This window comes from Leuresthes tenuis, unplaced genomic scaffold, assembly GCF_036924035.1.
Source record: "Leuresthes tenuis unplaced genomic scaffold, fLeuTen1.0.hap1 SCAF_22, whole genome shotgun sequence".
Classification (NCBI taxonomy): Eukaryota; Metazoa; Chordata; class Actinopteri; order Atheriniformes; family Atherinopsidae; genus Leuresthes; species Leuresthes tenuis.
The window spans coordinates 3,384,589-3,400,034 of NW_027325376.1; the positions used below are offsets into that span (position 1 = coordinate 3,384,589).

Consider the following 15,446-nt stretch of genomic DNA (forward strand, 5'->3'; position numbering starts at 1 on the left):
AATCCTGTTATCTATATCAAGAACATTAGTGACATTTGATGGAGTTAGTGAGCACATTATCGTGTGTCCAGGGTCTCTTAGTGGGAGTTTCAGATGGATGTCTGCAACAGTTCAGGAGTGAGAGGAGTAAACAGGAAGAGATAACACAGTGTGGTATGAGCACAGATGAGGTGAAGATCCTGAAGCTTATCACATCAGTAAGACTCTCCTCACAGGCAGGTATAACTAAAAATGATGAACCAAGAGGTTTGAAAAACATGGAAAGTAATTGATTGGATTTCTTAAGGCTTCTTTAATGCAAAGAGGCAAAATGCTGTCATGCATTCTGGCATTATGGTGATGTAATAATGAGCTCAAGTTCAGTCTGTGTGCGTTTTCCAGGTTCAGCACCATGGACAGAGACAGTCGGAGCTTTGAATAATGTTAGAAATGAAGTAATGAAGTTGTTATTAAAGTCTTCTGAACAGCTCTTCAGGATTTGTGACCACAGATAATTCAAGATTGATTGATTTGCCTTTAATTTAGTTGTTTTATTATTTTTAATCTTGCAGATAAAAATAAGAAACACAATAAAACTTTATAAAGCTTTATTTTGACCTTAGTTTATTCCTTTGCATGTTTTTTTTTTTTTTTACATTTTCTGTACCGTCTGCAGTCCTGAAAACTTAGTTGTTTGTCTTTGGCTGTGTGTGATCACCTTGATTAATAATAAATGGCAAAGAAGCTCACATTGGACATAGCTAATCAAATGTTGAGTAAGTTATAAGGATGAGTAACAAGGCTCCTGAAATGTTCTCTACACTGGTCAACTGTAGGTAGATAAATCCTTTAGCAGCAAAGTAACAAAGTATGAGGGGCAACAGAAGCCAGCTATTTGAGTTATGTTTTTATATATTTAAAAGCTATTTGAGTTATTCTTGCCCGGTGCAGATGCAGATATTCAGCTGGTGTGAGATTACATTAACAGCTCCCTGTGCATTTGAACCTGATTCAAGGGTTTTCTTAAACAATCTTTCTTGACTTTTTTGCATAATTACTTTGATTTCTGTAACAAACATGGTGAAAATCACATTGTTCTGTCAGATCACTGAGTTTTACTTTATTATGTTCCTTATCTCATATGAATTAATATCTCATAATTAGCTGGATGTTAACAAATGAAAGTGAAAAATAAAAGTAGACGCACTCTCAGTGTTTTATTTAACTGAATGTTTCTATATTGCTTGGTATATTTGCTCGAGACCATTTCCCTCTTGTGTTTGTCTTGTCTCTCAGACTGTGGGATGCCTGCAGTGTTTCACAACATGGCAGCTGGAGTTGTGCACGCCACCAACACACACACTCTCTCATGCACACACTGCTCTGTGATGTCGAGGCTGATAAATACACACGATGCAGAGAAAGGAGAGTTGAAGTGTAAAAACAGAACTCTGTGACTCTAACTGACAGCTTACCTTCACATCACTAAACAAATCTGTAAGTAGCTATAATTGTTGTTCCTTTTTTTAAAATAATTTCTTTTGTCAAAGTCCAATCGTGGTAAAACAGAACCTCCAACTCCTGTTCAACGGGTTCAGAAGAATAACAGTTAGAAATGTGTCAAGATGGTATTCATACATACATATATATTCATTATTAAGATATTTTACTCACTGTTGAAGAGTTCTGAGAATTCATCCTGTTCGTTACCTCAACTCTGACATTATTTCCTTAAAAGAAAAAAAGAAAAAATTGTATTTAAACTTTTGTCTCCTTTCTTAAATCAATAGTATTATTTTCACTGTAAGAAGTTTAAAGGAAACTTTTGCGTACCAGAAAGGTCCCGGTCTTGTCTTTAAGGAACGCTGAGAGTAAATGGTTGAAGCATCATTTTCATTATATACCCCTCCTACAGAAATATAGGATTGAGCTGTCTGACACTTGTTAGAGGATCAGAAGGGCATCAGCTTCATGTGTTCAGCGTGTCCAGACAGGAGATGAAGAATGGTAAACATGGACATCTGGAGAAACACCCCCACCCCCCCCATGCTTAACTGCCTCAGATAAGAATGTCCAACCATACCAGGTATATATAGATATACACAGAGCTTTCAGCCTAACTTTTGAACCCATCCAGGCTCAACCCCATGGCAGCTTCTCTCCTAAAATCAACCTTTCCTATTCTTTAATGAACCATTCTTTCATTTATTCTGTAATAAAACATTATTTCATTTATACACTCAAGAGTTATATCTCACCCAAAATGAAGTCTCTGAAACCACTCCCCTAACCCCTCCCCCTAACTCCTCCCCTAACCCCCCTCCCCTCTACTTACGTCATCTAAAGGTCACCTGTCAAAATTTGACGAAAGTTTGTCCCCTATAATATATATTAAAAGCATTGAATGTTTCTTTGAAATCATGCATTTCTGACAGCTTAAAAAAGATTCTGTGAACATTTCTCATTGGAAATGCTTTTCTTTTTAACTGTTGCTACCGACACCCCAGAAACTGATATAAAGGCCTAATATACAGCATAGATCGCTTTGTTGTTTCGAAAAGTGCATGGCTTCCATGGCATAAGATCAAACTGACGGGGCAACTTTTAAGTTCCTCCTCACATGCGAAGGAGCATGACAGCGAGAATTACAACACATTCAGAGCTCATGTGCCTACGAGCAGATAAGGGATGTCGAAAACTCTGAAAGATATGCAGCGACAGTCTGTTTCACTAATTGAAGAATTCACACAGTGACATTAGCTTAGTTTATGTATTTCAGTGTTTTTCAATAATTTGATAGATGATTTATTTATCAAAATCAGTGTTCATGTGTGAGCTAAATGATGAACAATAAAGCAGCATGAGAGAGGAGTGTAAATAAGGTCCTTCTGACTGGTTCTGAAAGCACACTGGCATTCATTATGCACATTCCTGGACCTGAAACTGACCTGCAGCAGGAGGCTGAAAGACCACACTTCACAGCTGTGTTTTCCTGCAGCAAATTTGTTAAGCTTTATGGTCCTACGTCACATGCCAACAGATGAGATGCCAACACCCATTCACCGTAACACACAGAGTTAAGAAGAGACTGAGAGATACTTTCAACATACCAAATAAAGGTGAAAATGAAGTGATCAGAAGTAGCAAGGACAAAGAGTGGAAAAGCAAAAGACAAGGCGAGAATAAAGACCAAACCAAAGCTTTTATTTGTTTGAGAGAAATCATATGAAATGATGGATGCAAAAACTTAAAAAACTTTACGATTGGGAGTACACAGATGAGTTTTTAGAGTATAAATACCAGCTGGAAAAGGACTTTAAATTGAATTAATGCCATCTTAACACTTCTAAATTGTCTGTGGTCACAGATTATGAACAGCTGATCAGAGGACTTTAATAACAACTTCATTACTTAGTTTCTAACATTATTGTTCAACATGTGACTGTCTCTGTCCATGGTGCTGAACCTGAAAAACACAGATTCAGGGCTGGGAATTGTTAAGAATTTAGCAATTACAGTTCCATTATCTATATCACTTATCAATTCGGTTCCTTATCGGTTCTCTTATTATATTTTCAGAAAACAGGATCAGACCGTTGCAGACGAAAGAAATTCATTTATTTCTGCATTGGACAGGAAATGACTCGTCAAACAACTGCTGTGATCAAAACAATTGATATTAACTGAGTTCAGTGTAAAAAGGAAGGAAGTAAAGGAGGGGTATAATGGGCAGAAGTTTGAAAGCTTTAGTTCTCACACACGTATTAGTTGTAACTTCTTCATACGTTTTGTTCGAGTGAAGCAGACGACTTTCTGATCGGCTGTGCAGCAGGGTTGGATGTGAGGATGGGGCACACTTTGCTCGGTGTGCTGGGCTTTTTCTGTAAGTACATCACTGCCTTTCTGTTGGCCGATTAAAGGAAATGTTTCTGAATAAAGACAGATTTCTTTCACATTTTCTGTCCTTAATTCCTTTTTGTTCTTCTGTTGTTGACCCAGAGTGTTTTTCATCTGATTAACTTTAGATTATCTGTCAGGTTAACAAATCTAACCCAGTTTTAATCTTTATTGTAGTGCTCAGAACACCCATCGATGGATATGCTGAAGGTCAGACAAACTTCCCTCTCTGCTTTGGTCTCATATTTATATTCAGTACCGTATTTATCTGCTAATTATCCTCTCGTTCATCTTTGTGGTATTTTTCACTCTGTTTTAGGGACTCTCATGAGATAAAAAAGAAAAATCTAATAAAAATGAACAAATTCAACAAAAATGTAGTAAATGCCTCATAAAAGTTTTGACAGAGCTTTCTGAAAGAATGAACAAAATTCATCCAAAAACAGTTCCCTCATTTGGTGTTTTGATGTTATTGATTAGATCAGAGAGCTTTCTGACATGTGGTCCAAAGTCATGGGCTAAAGGCTGTTTGTATTTGTCTGATAGAGGGATAGCATTAGCAGGCAACGCCTTGGATTTGGCTGACATTACCTTCAAAGCCTCCGAGTATCATGTTACACTTTGATTTAAATCAGCTCATCTCCGTAACATGATGCCAAGTAATTTCTGTCCAGCTAACAAAGTAGTTTTGATGCACAAACTCACATGAATCAACAGTTTTCAACAGGGACATGGAGAAAACGTTACATCTGTTTAATCAGATCAGCTGATCGTCTGCAAAGTAGCGGTGAATCTCGCTTGCGCCACCCTTTGTCCCTTCTAGGCCACTGTAATCAATATGGTGACGCAAGTGGTGTCCTTTAAGCCTTTGTGTCGAGCGGACCAATATATGGAAATATAAAAGCAAAATCTGAAGTAATAAAAACGTAATGCCTCATTTCATAGGGTGACTATATAGCACTAACGACATAGTTATATGTATTTTATTCCATTTATGTTAATAAATCCCCATAATCATTACACACTACTCCTTTAAAAAAAAAAAAACACTCTGACAGCAGACAGTTACATCACACCAGCAGGGGGCAGTGTGATACTGACCTGTTCTCTGAAGGATCCTGCAGGCTTACATTATGACCTCTGGAGACGTTCCTTACCTGCAGATCAGGTCATAAAAGACAATAAATTGATGGAGTTTTCAGTGTCTCAGAGGGAGGCAAATACATCTGCAGAGGGTTTAATAAAGTGACTCAGTCACATCTATGAATGACTTCATCAGTAATCATGTCATCACATCTACAAGACCCAGGCCACCAGCAGCCCCCACGGAGCACAGAACCCGGGAAGCCCACCGCAGGGACAGCCACGCATCCACCCAGAAGACTGCAGAGGAAGCCCCCGGACAGAGCCCCCATAAGCATAGGGCAGAGCCCCCCGGGAACCAGGGGCAACAGCCCGCCAGGCCCCAGGAGCCCGAGAGAACAGCAAGTCCCAGATCCAGGCCCAGTCATCACATAAATCAGACAAGTTAAAAAATAAAATAAATAAATAAATTCCTAAAAATCATTTTAAAAATAAAAAGAATAGTAAAAATTTAAATGAATAAACACACACTCAAACAGCACATGCATCCACTGCTGTTCCCCCTCCCTCAACTCCGCTGGGTTGTGGCGCACATCCAGGGTCCAGCAGCCCCCCAGCCACAGACCCCAAACCAGCAGAACAACTCAACCTCCCGCCCGGGCAGCAACCAGGCAACAGGGAAGAACCCTCCCCTCAGCCCTCTGGCTCTTCAGTATTTTCTAATAGTGAGCGATTAAAATTGAGGGGCAGCCAACCTTGTAGAACTCCGGGCAGCCTACATACCCAAAGAGTCCCGCCCACCAGATACTAGTCAGTGCTAATATCAAAATAACTGAAGGTTTTATTTGTGTACAACTGCAATTATTTTTACGACGAGTTTATTGTTAACATTAAATATTTAAGTGTCCTCGTGATACAGTCTGTTAGTAATATTTAAACAAACTGAATCAAGTCGCATTCTGATGAATTCATTTTTAAAAATCTAAACTCAACAGCAAGTAAACCCAAAGCCACACTGACAGCACCGAGAACAACCATACCAGCAGGGGGCAGTGTAACACTGAGCTGCTCTGTGCACGGCTCTGATGGATGGAGGTTTGACTGGTTCAGAGATGGGTCAGCCTATTCTGCAGCTCAGCCCGGAGGAAACAATGAAGCCATCACAGTCTCACAGGGAGGTCTGTACCACTGCAGAGGAGGAAGAGGAGGAGGAAGAGGAGGAGGAAGAGGAGAACCAGGTTTCTACACAGAAGTCAGCAGGAAAGTCACCATTGAGAAAACTCGTGAGTTTATTCATTTGTTCTGAAATAAAACAAGAAACACTCTTTAAAGTCTTCATCTGTTTATCAGTCATGTAGAAAAGAGCATTTTGGTACCAACAACAAAAAGAACATTAATGAAACAATGATTATATGACAGTAACTCCTACTGATACCTCTGATGTTTTAGACTCTTCATGTTTTGTTCAGATTGAACACAAGAGTGGCAGAATCTGCTTTTCTCATTTATTACATCTGGATTTTCTTAATCTCTTATTGTTGATCTGCTTTAGAATTGAAACACTTCAACACTTGAACTTTATACTCTTTGTGCTGTTGTTAAACATAATGAAAAAGCACTGAACAGGATGGAAATAAGAACTGTAGAAATAACTGATCAGTAAGTCAGTAAATACTGAGAAATGTTGCTGCAAAAAGCAAACAAACTACAGTTATTTAAAGATTTATAAAGATTTATGAAATAAATATATAAATGAATTGTGTAAAATAACAGAAAACAGAATCATAGCATATTTCTGTGGGTTTTCTGTGTGTGTTGGTCTTCTAACTGTATATTTTATGTGTGAACAGTTTCCATTAAGGCCACAGTGATCCTGCAGCCCAGCTGGGCTCAGATATTCAGAGGTGAGACAGTCACTGCCAGATGTGAGATCCAGGGAGGTGGAGGAACTCAGTGGGAGTATGAATGGAGACCAGCCAGGTTAAACATACCTCCAACATCCAGTGAACACAGGATCAGAGTCACTGACAGTGGAGAATACAGCTGCCGGGGCAGAAAGGACCAGTTTCATTTCACACAGTGGAGTGATGTCATCACTGTAACTGTATCATGTAAGTTGGACATCTTTCATCCATGTGAACACTGTGTGAGATTCATCAAAAAGCAAGAAACACTTCTTCTTCTAATAGTTATCTTCATGGCATTAAGTGAAGCTGTTACGTTTTTACTTTGATGACAAAAGAACTGAAAAGCAGCATTTTAACTGACTGTCTCTTATCCAAATGAAGTGATAATCCTAAAAAATGTCCTGTTCATTATTTCATGAGGGACAGAAAGAGCACTGGAAAGCTTTACCCAAGTAAAAGTACTTTTACTTCAAACATCACGATGAACAGATGCTGCTGAAGCAAGACAACACAGAGATGCAGCTCATAGACCAACATCCAAAGGTCTGAAACCAGACAAGAGCTGCACAGTTCATCAAAGCACTCACACAAAAGCCAACATTTCAGAGCAGTTACTGTTGAATTCTTTCTGTTTCCCTGAAAAACACCAGACAGCCGTAAACAAAAGGCAGATTAAGTCGTATTAAAATGTCATTTCCACCACATCAGATAAACAGAACATGAACTGAGCCAAATGAGGGTCTGAAGTGAGCAAAGAAAGGAAACATCTGTCAGACCAGCAGGTTCAGACAAACAGAACATGAACAACTTACTACCAAAACCCTGTGAGCCATCATCAGCAAAGCTGCTGGCTGCTGCCTCACAGAAACCTGAAATTCAGCATCTGCAGCTGACTTGGACGTGATTGTGCAGGTTGGATGTAGAGTTTCTGTAAAGCAGCTGTCTCCACTTCTTAAGCAGCACAGCTGAAGCTTGATAAAGAAGCTGTTTCCTTTCTTTGACTCGAAGGTGAATCAGTTCTTTAAATGCTGTCATTGATTTTCTGCATGTTCAACATCAGCTTCAGCTGAATCTGAGCATGATTCAGGTTCAGTTATGTCTGCATTTAGGTTTTCATTTCATTTACAGACAGAAATATAATCAGCTTTGTTACAGCAACAGTAGTTATCATCATTTGTTGCTTCCCTCTCTGAGTTTGTTCTGTTTAAGTAAGACAACAGGAGACATTTCTCCGTCCAACACTGATCCAGCCGCCACCAGGAAGTTCAGTAATGAACTGATTTGTTTCAGAAAAGAGGAGACAGCCCACAGTGAACTCTAGCATCTGATGGACAAGAACTGAGAGGAAGAAATCATTTAAATTGATGTTTGTGTTTAACTCCTTTTTCTTTCAGTTACTGAATAATAAACGAGAAATAATTTGTTAATAATAATATTTTAATAATTTCTATTTGATGGATGTGGTTAAGTGAGTCTGTGAATGTTTAAAATGTGAATATTGTAACAAACTGAATCAGGTTTCTTACTGATGAATCACTTGTTCTCTCTTTCCTCTGAACTCAACAGCAAGTAAACCCAGAGCTATACTGAGAGCACCGATAACAACCATACCAGCAGGGGGCAGTGTAGCACTGAGCTGCTCTGTGGACGGCTCTGATGGATGGAGGTTTGACTGGTTCAGAGATGGGTCAGCCTATTCTGCAGCTCAGCCCAGAGGAAACAATGAAGCCATCACAGTCTCACAGGGAGGTCTGTACCACTGCAGAGGAAGAAGAGGAGGAGGAAGAGGAAGAGGAAGAGGAGAACCAGGTTTCTACACAGAAGACAGCAGGAAAGTCACCATTGAGAAAACTCGTGAGTTTATTAATTTGTTCTTATTTATCAGTAAGTCAGTAAATACTGAGAAATGTTGCTGTAAAAAGCAAATAAACTACAGTTATTTAAATATTTATAAATATTTATTAAATAAACACATAGATGAATGTGTAAAATAACAGAAAACAGAATCATAGCATATTTCTGTGGGTTTTCTGTGTGTGTTGGTCTTCTAACTGTATATTTTATGTGAACAGTTTCCATTAAGGCCACAGTGATCCTGCAGCCCAGCTGGGCTCAGATATACAGAGGTGAGACAGTCACTGCCAGATGTGAGATCCAGGGAGGTGGAGGAACTCAGTGGAAGTATGAATGGAGACCAGCCAGGTTAAATATACCTCCAACATCCAGTGAACACAGAGTTACTGACAGTGGAGAATACAGCTGCCGGGGCAGAAAGGACCAGTTTAATTTCACACAGTGGAGTGATGTCATCACTGTAACTGTATCATGTAAGTTGGACATCTTTCATCCATGTGAACACTGTGTGAGAGTCATCAAAAAGCAAGAAACACTTCTTCTTCTAATAGTTACCTTCATGGCATTAAGTGAAGCTGTTACGTTTTTACTTTGATGATGTAAGTTAAAAATGTTTCCTCTATTTCAACTTTGTGTTTTCATTAGTTTAATCTTAATGTTATGCAGAAGTTTTGCGTAGTTTCACACTCAGGCTAATAATAATAAATGGCTCCATCTGCTCTGCATCTAAATGCAGAAGAAGACTTTGGAGTTTGTTAAAGGAAACACTTGAGATTGATGTTTGTTCAGATGTGGAAACACTCACATGAGTCATATTTGAGGCAGCAACAAACGTCCTGCATGGTCATGAATTTCTGAGTTGTGCAATACCTCCTGTAACCTGTAGGGGTGCTAGTTTGTAGAACATCCATTTAGATTGTACACACACTCTGTCTGAAGGAGGTTTTGATGTTAGTAACTGAATATATTTGTCATTTCTTACTGTATGCTGAGTGAAATTATTTTCATCAGTTTCTCATCAGTCCTGGATGTAAATGAGAAAGTTAAAGCTTTTTAATCCAGGGTTACAGACTTCTTTTCTATCTGTTCTTTCTCTCTCCAGCAGCTGAACCCCGGCCTGTCCTCACTGTGTCTCCATCATGGCTGAGTCCTGGAGCCTCAGTAACTCTGAGCTGTCAGGTTGAACATCCGTCTGCAGGATGGAGGTTCTACTGGTATAAAGCTGCTCCTGATCGGTCTAAAAAGTCTTACAGCTATGAGCTGCTGCCTGAGAGCAACAACAGGACTGAACATGATTCCTACACCATTCATGGACAGACACACACAGCAGGATATGTGTGTGCAGCTGGGAGAGGAGACCCAGTGTATTACACTTATTACAGTAACACAGAGTTTGTCTGGTCTGCAGGTCAGTTTGTTTCTGAAAGTGATGCTTTCACTTTAATTCAACTATTCTTTTATCAGAGACCTTCACGATGTTTAAAACCAATACTCATGTTGATGATAGCTACATTCCTAGTGATAGTTTTTAAGGTGGAAATCACAGTTTGATCAACGTGTTGAAATGTGTGCGCTGATCTTCAGAACTAAAGAACAAAATAAACCAAATTAATATCTGTAATGAAGCATTTGTTCTATTTCTCTGTGCTTTGGTGAAATCTCATCACATGTTTTTCAGATCTTCATCCAGCAGCGTCTCTCACAGTGAGTCCTGACAGAGTTCAACACTTCAGAGATGATCCTGTGTCACTGAACTGTGAAGGAAATTCTACTGAGTGGAGAGTGACGAGGATTACAGAAACAGGATACCTGTCATACTGCTCTGAGTCAAACTGGGGGACAATGAATGGATCCTCATGTAACATAAAGCATCTCTGGTCTGGTAACGCTGTGTTCTGGTGTGAGTCTGGATCAGGAGAGTTCAGCAACGCAGTCAACATAACTGAGCAGAGTATGTTATGATAAATGTTCTGACTGCAGCTCTTATTTTCCTCAGTTTATCTCTTCACCAAACAATTTAACATCAAATATATCTGCTTCCTTCCAAATTCCTCATATTTTAAGTCATCAAAGAGCTCTTCCTAAAGATCTTCATATAAAGAGATGCATTTAGATTAAATTATGATTAAATAATGTCACAAAAACAAGTCAGATCTGAAACAAAGTAAAATTAGTTTTTCATTTACATCATTTCTATTGCAGCTGAGAGCTCTTTCAGCTCCTGAAAGTGGAACCTATGTTAAAATGTTTCATTAGCATATAGATGAGTCCATATTAAATATGTCTCCACTCACTGTGGAGCCAACAAGTCACTTCCTGACTTCTAATCTGTGGCTGCAGCTAAACATCACATCAACAACTTCCACAGTAAACATTTTCAAAGAGAACACAGTCACAAACTGTATATTTATAATTATTTTGGTGAACTTTGGTTTGCTGTTGTCTTGTTTTACAGGAGAGCTTGAAATGTTAATGTCAGCTTTCACGGTTCAGAACAACTACTGTGTGATTTATGACGCTGTAGACAGAGTTATATCTTTGTTAAAAGGTGGTAACACACATACAATTTGTAAATACACAAGATCCAGTTTCAGCCAGTTTAACTGTGTGAGTCAGCTTTGTCTAAATGTCTGCAGCAGCTGATCTCTGACAGAAACTTAATGTTCTCTGACTGTTTTACAGGTAATGATGGTGTTATCCTGGTGAGCCCCGTCCATCCTGTAGCTGAGGGAGATTCTGTCAGTCTGAGCTGCAGACGCAGAGAACAAAATACACTTTCCAAAGTGTTTTTCTATCACAATGACACACTTCTTCAAAGTGACAGCAGAGGGGAGCTGAAGATCTCTGCAGTGTCACAGTCGGATGAAGGTTTCTACAAGTGTGAACATTCAGGGGAGGTTTCACCACAGAGCTGGATCTCAGTTAAAGGTGAGTAGAATTAAATTATTTGATGCTTTTAAAACTATTTTCTGTTTGAGAATAACAAGCTAATCGTTACATTTCTGCTTTAGATGCAGATTTATGTCTGTTCACTGTTTCAGTCCATTTTTCTGGAAGAATATTGTCTTTACATGAATAAGTTTGGTCAATGTTTAATGTTTTATCTCGTTTTCTGTGAACAGAAGCTGAAAGCTCTTCATTTCCTGTGCTGATGGTCGTTGGACCAATTATTGGACTCATATTCATTGTTCTCCTGCTCCTGCTGTGTCTCTACAGACGATCCAAAGGTGAGACCTTTTTCTTCTGATGTTAGATGTTTCATTCTTTCATTACTGAAGGACATCGATGCCTCATGAGGACATAAATTAGAACAGCAGGACAACAACGTACAACTCAAAACCATGTAACAGCAAATGTCTTTTTATTCTTTGTGAAAAAGGTTCTGCTACAGAGCAGACAGCCAACCAGAATGAAACTCAGCAGCAGGTTTACTCCTCACTCCTCCATGGTCAGTCTTTCAGCTTCTTCTGAAACTCAGTTTCTAACCACATGATGACAGAATATTTTCATCCATAACATCCAGTTCTCCAGGATGACTTATTCTCTCTGCTGCAGCTGCAACACTGTTGAGTTAAACCAAAGCAGGACATTAACACGTGATAAAGAAAGAAATCCTCTGAAGAAATCTTTAAGTTTAAATCAGTTTCACAGACATGAGGTGACTCATTTAACTGTGTTTGACTTTTTCTGACCTGCAGGAGATCTTTGTGTCTATGAAACAGTCAGAGGACGTGAAACCTCTGCAGATGGTACAGTTTAAACTTTGACCATAACACTGAGCTGCTGGAAGTTTCACTTATAAAATAATTGTGATCAAAATTAAAGTCAATAATGACCTTATTGTTTCAGGTCAGGAGGAAGGTGTTTACACTAATGTTCCATCTATGATTCATCTCAAAGATCAGAATGAGAGGAGTGAGTACACAATATATGAAAAGTGATCATTCTCATCAATAATCTGCAGAGATAAAACAGAGGGTGTGTGCTTTTCCATATTTCCATATGTTCACGTTAACAGGAGAACATGATGATCAGGAGGACGGCTCTGACTACTATAACATGAATCCAGATTCAACCACAGGTATCAAACCTCATTGAGAACCATTTAGTTTAAATCTTATTAGATGATAAATGTAATGTATATCTGTTTCATTTAGAGAATTCACAAGGTCAACAGGTTTTTTGTGCACTGGGTTATGATTTATTTGAGCTAAAAATCTGCATTTGTCCACTTCCTGCTTTATTTGAAGTCCTAATTTATTTCATTGTAAAACATTTCAAAATGTCACTGAAGAAAATTCAATATCAAGATAGTTTGATCCCACAAATGTTTGCTGATTAATCACAATGTCAGATAGTGGCCTCGGCCACAGATGCAGGGTCGGTTCAAATGCATGAGTGTTGATTGATAAACAGCAGGTTGAGGATCTCCAGACAGAGCAAAACAAAAGGGCTGAAACTCCTGAGCACATCCTCAATAACTATGGATGAGGAGAGTGCAGCTATGAAAGTTATCAATAACAAAAAAACTCTCTCCGCTCAAGGAGGAAAACAGAAAGATAACAAATATACTCTCAACGCTCTCCAAATGAGGCGGACTGGAACAAAAGACGCTCTTTTAAAAACAGACGAACTATGAAACTTTAACAATAAACGAACGCAAAGCTCCGCTAACGGAGGTGACTATGAAAAGGTTACAAAGCAAAAATCACTCCAAAAGGGAGGAACAAAACCGACTGTGAAACTTTCCGTGATTTAAACTAAAGCTATGGAATAATTTCACAAGACAAAGGATCTTTGTCAGGAGTTCTGCAGGAGGGTCGCTCTACTGCAGGCTCAAGGACTCTATGGCTGTGGAAACTGTTAATCAAGTGAAGCTCAAGACAGAAACAACACACTGGCACAAGACAAGGGAGACGCAGACTATTTGAGCACATGAGGACCAAGGGGAACAGGTGGAAATACTTTGGAATCAGGGAAGACAATCAGACACTAAACACAAGAGGAAGGGCAAGGGACCTGAAACGAGAGGGAAGTTAATAATTCAAAATAAAACAGGAAATGACGAGACAAGACATGAAAAAAACCTAAATCGTGACATACAGACCCTGACATATAACTGATAATTGTGTCTGTTTTCCAGCTGTTTGTTGTGATTTTGTTTCAGGTCCATAAGAGGAAATCATCGACCAAAGAAGAGAAGCACAGATGATAAACTGCACTCATGCTTCGGCAGCAGAGCTCCATAAATTCAGCAGCCACTTCATCAGCTGCATCTGTTAAATCTGATCACATCTGCAGAGACGTGTTCATTTTACTCTTATGTTTAAGTTAAGTTTGATTAGAATGAATAGTGATGAGAGAACGTTATATCTTTGTGTTAATGAATGTGTGTCTTTTGTGATTATTTTGCTACTTCTGTCAGACTGTGCCGCTGTGATTGGATCACATTTTTCAGACCTGGCAGCTGGAGTCTTTGGATAGTTTGTTGGTTTAATTGTCCTATTTTTTAATGGCTGCACCTGTAAATCTTGTTATTTAATCTTCCACCGTGATATGAACTTTTTTCACTTCTTTTGGAAGAAAATAAATCCTTTACTTCTTTAAACTGTGGTCAGTCTCTATTTTATATTGCAGGACACAAGCTGGGTTGTAACAGTGACATATTAGACATCCTGAAATCCATCCTGAGCTGCCAGAGTGTCTGAATGCATGTGGCTGAGTCTCATTTCAAAACTCATCCAGATATATGTTGGATCTGTTGTTTAACGTGCCACGATGCTGATTTAAGACACTCAGGTAGTCAGAGCAGTACACAACTGTGCATTCAGCTCATTTATCTCTGCTGTGTCTTTAATTAAACTGTATAACCGCACAACAGGAGGAGTTAAATCCTGAAGTTTCACCAAAAAGTCTTGTTTGGTTTTACTGCATACAGAGTGTTTTCTTATAATTTTTCAGCAAAACTGTTCACATGGCATCAGATTTATTAAATGTGTTCATTCTTTATCTAAACTATTTGCAGTCAGCTCTTATTCAACATAAAATACATTTTCTTTAAATAAATAATAAAACCTGCCACTTTTCCATCCATTTTCTATACCTGTTTAATCTAATTTAGTGTTGCAGGGGGGCTGGAGCCTATCCCAGCTGCCATTGAGCGAGAGGCAGGGACAAATAAGACATACAACCATCCATATTCACACTCACTCTTAGGGACAATTTAGAGACACCAATTAACCTAACAGGCATGTTTTTGGGTGCTGGGATGAAGCTGGATTACCTGTAGAGAACCCACGCATACACAGGAAGAACATGCAAAGTCCACACAGAAAGGACCCAGCTGGGAATCAAACCCTCTTGCTGTGGGGTGACGGTGCTAACCACGATGCTAACAACGATGCTAACCACGATGCTAACCACCACATCAGCCCATTTTCTTCTTTTTTAATTGACATTAATTGAATAGAAAAAGGTTTGAGCTTTCAAAGTTGTGGAATGATCTAAAAATGTCAGAAAAGACAACTTAAACTTCAAAAACCACATCTGAATCACATGTTATTAGTGTTTTTATGGTGTTTCTTATTTTCAATTGTACACTGAAAAACAATAAAACAACTAAATTAAAGGCAAATCAATCTTAACACTTCTTAATTGTCTGCAGTCACAGTTCCTGAACAGCCGATCAGAGGATTTTAATATTAACTTAATTTCTAACATTATTCA

At 38.8% G+C, this 15,446-nt stretch overlaps 2 protein-coding genes across 2 annotated transcripts in view; one reads left to right on the top strand and one right to left on the bottom strand.

Annotated features, from left to right (window-relative positions):
- LOC140282344 (uncharacterized) overlaps positions 1-15,446 on the bottom strand; it is a 112,304-nt gene that overhangs the window by 12,862 nt on the left and 83,996 nt on the right. The gene's annotated exons all lie outside the window — the stretch shown is intronic.
- Positions 5,502-11,723, top strand: LOC140282296 (Fc receptor-like protein 5). Its single transcript, XM_072376882.1, has 8 exons — positions 5,502-5,684; positions 5,912-6,242; positions 6,810-7,070; positions 8,433-8,720; positions 8,939-9,193; positions 9,826-10,128; positions 10,399-10,671; positions 11,403-11,723. The coding sequence occupies exons 1-8, from the start codon at positions 5,502-5,504 to the stop codon at positions 11,654-11,656; spliced, it is 2,148 nt and encodes a 715-aa protein (XP_072232983.1). The 3' UTR covers positions 11,657-11,723.

Bases quoted from the DNA above. Each gene is read 5' to 3' on its own strand.
- LOC140282296 (XM_072376882.1), top strand. From the start codon at position 5,502: ATGCATCCACTGCTGTTCCCCCTCCCTCAACTCCGCTGGGTTGTGGCG. The intron at 7,071-8,432 runs GTAAGTTGGACA...TGAACTCAACAG, and splicing joins CATCACTGTAACTGTATCAT to CAAGTAAACCCAGAGCTATA. The intron at 9,194-9,825 runs GTAAGTTGGACA...TCTCTCCAGCAG, and splicing joins CATCACTGTAACTGTATCAT to CTGAACCCCGGCCTGTCCTC.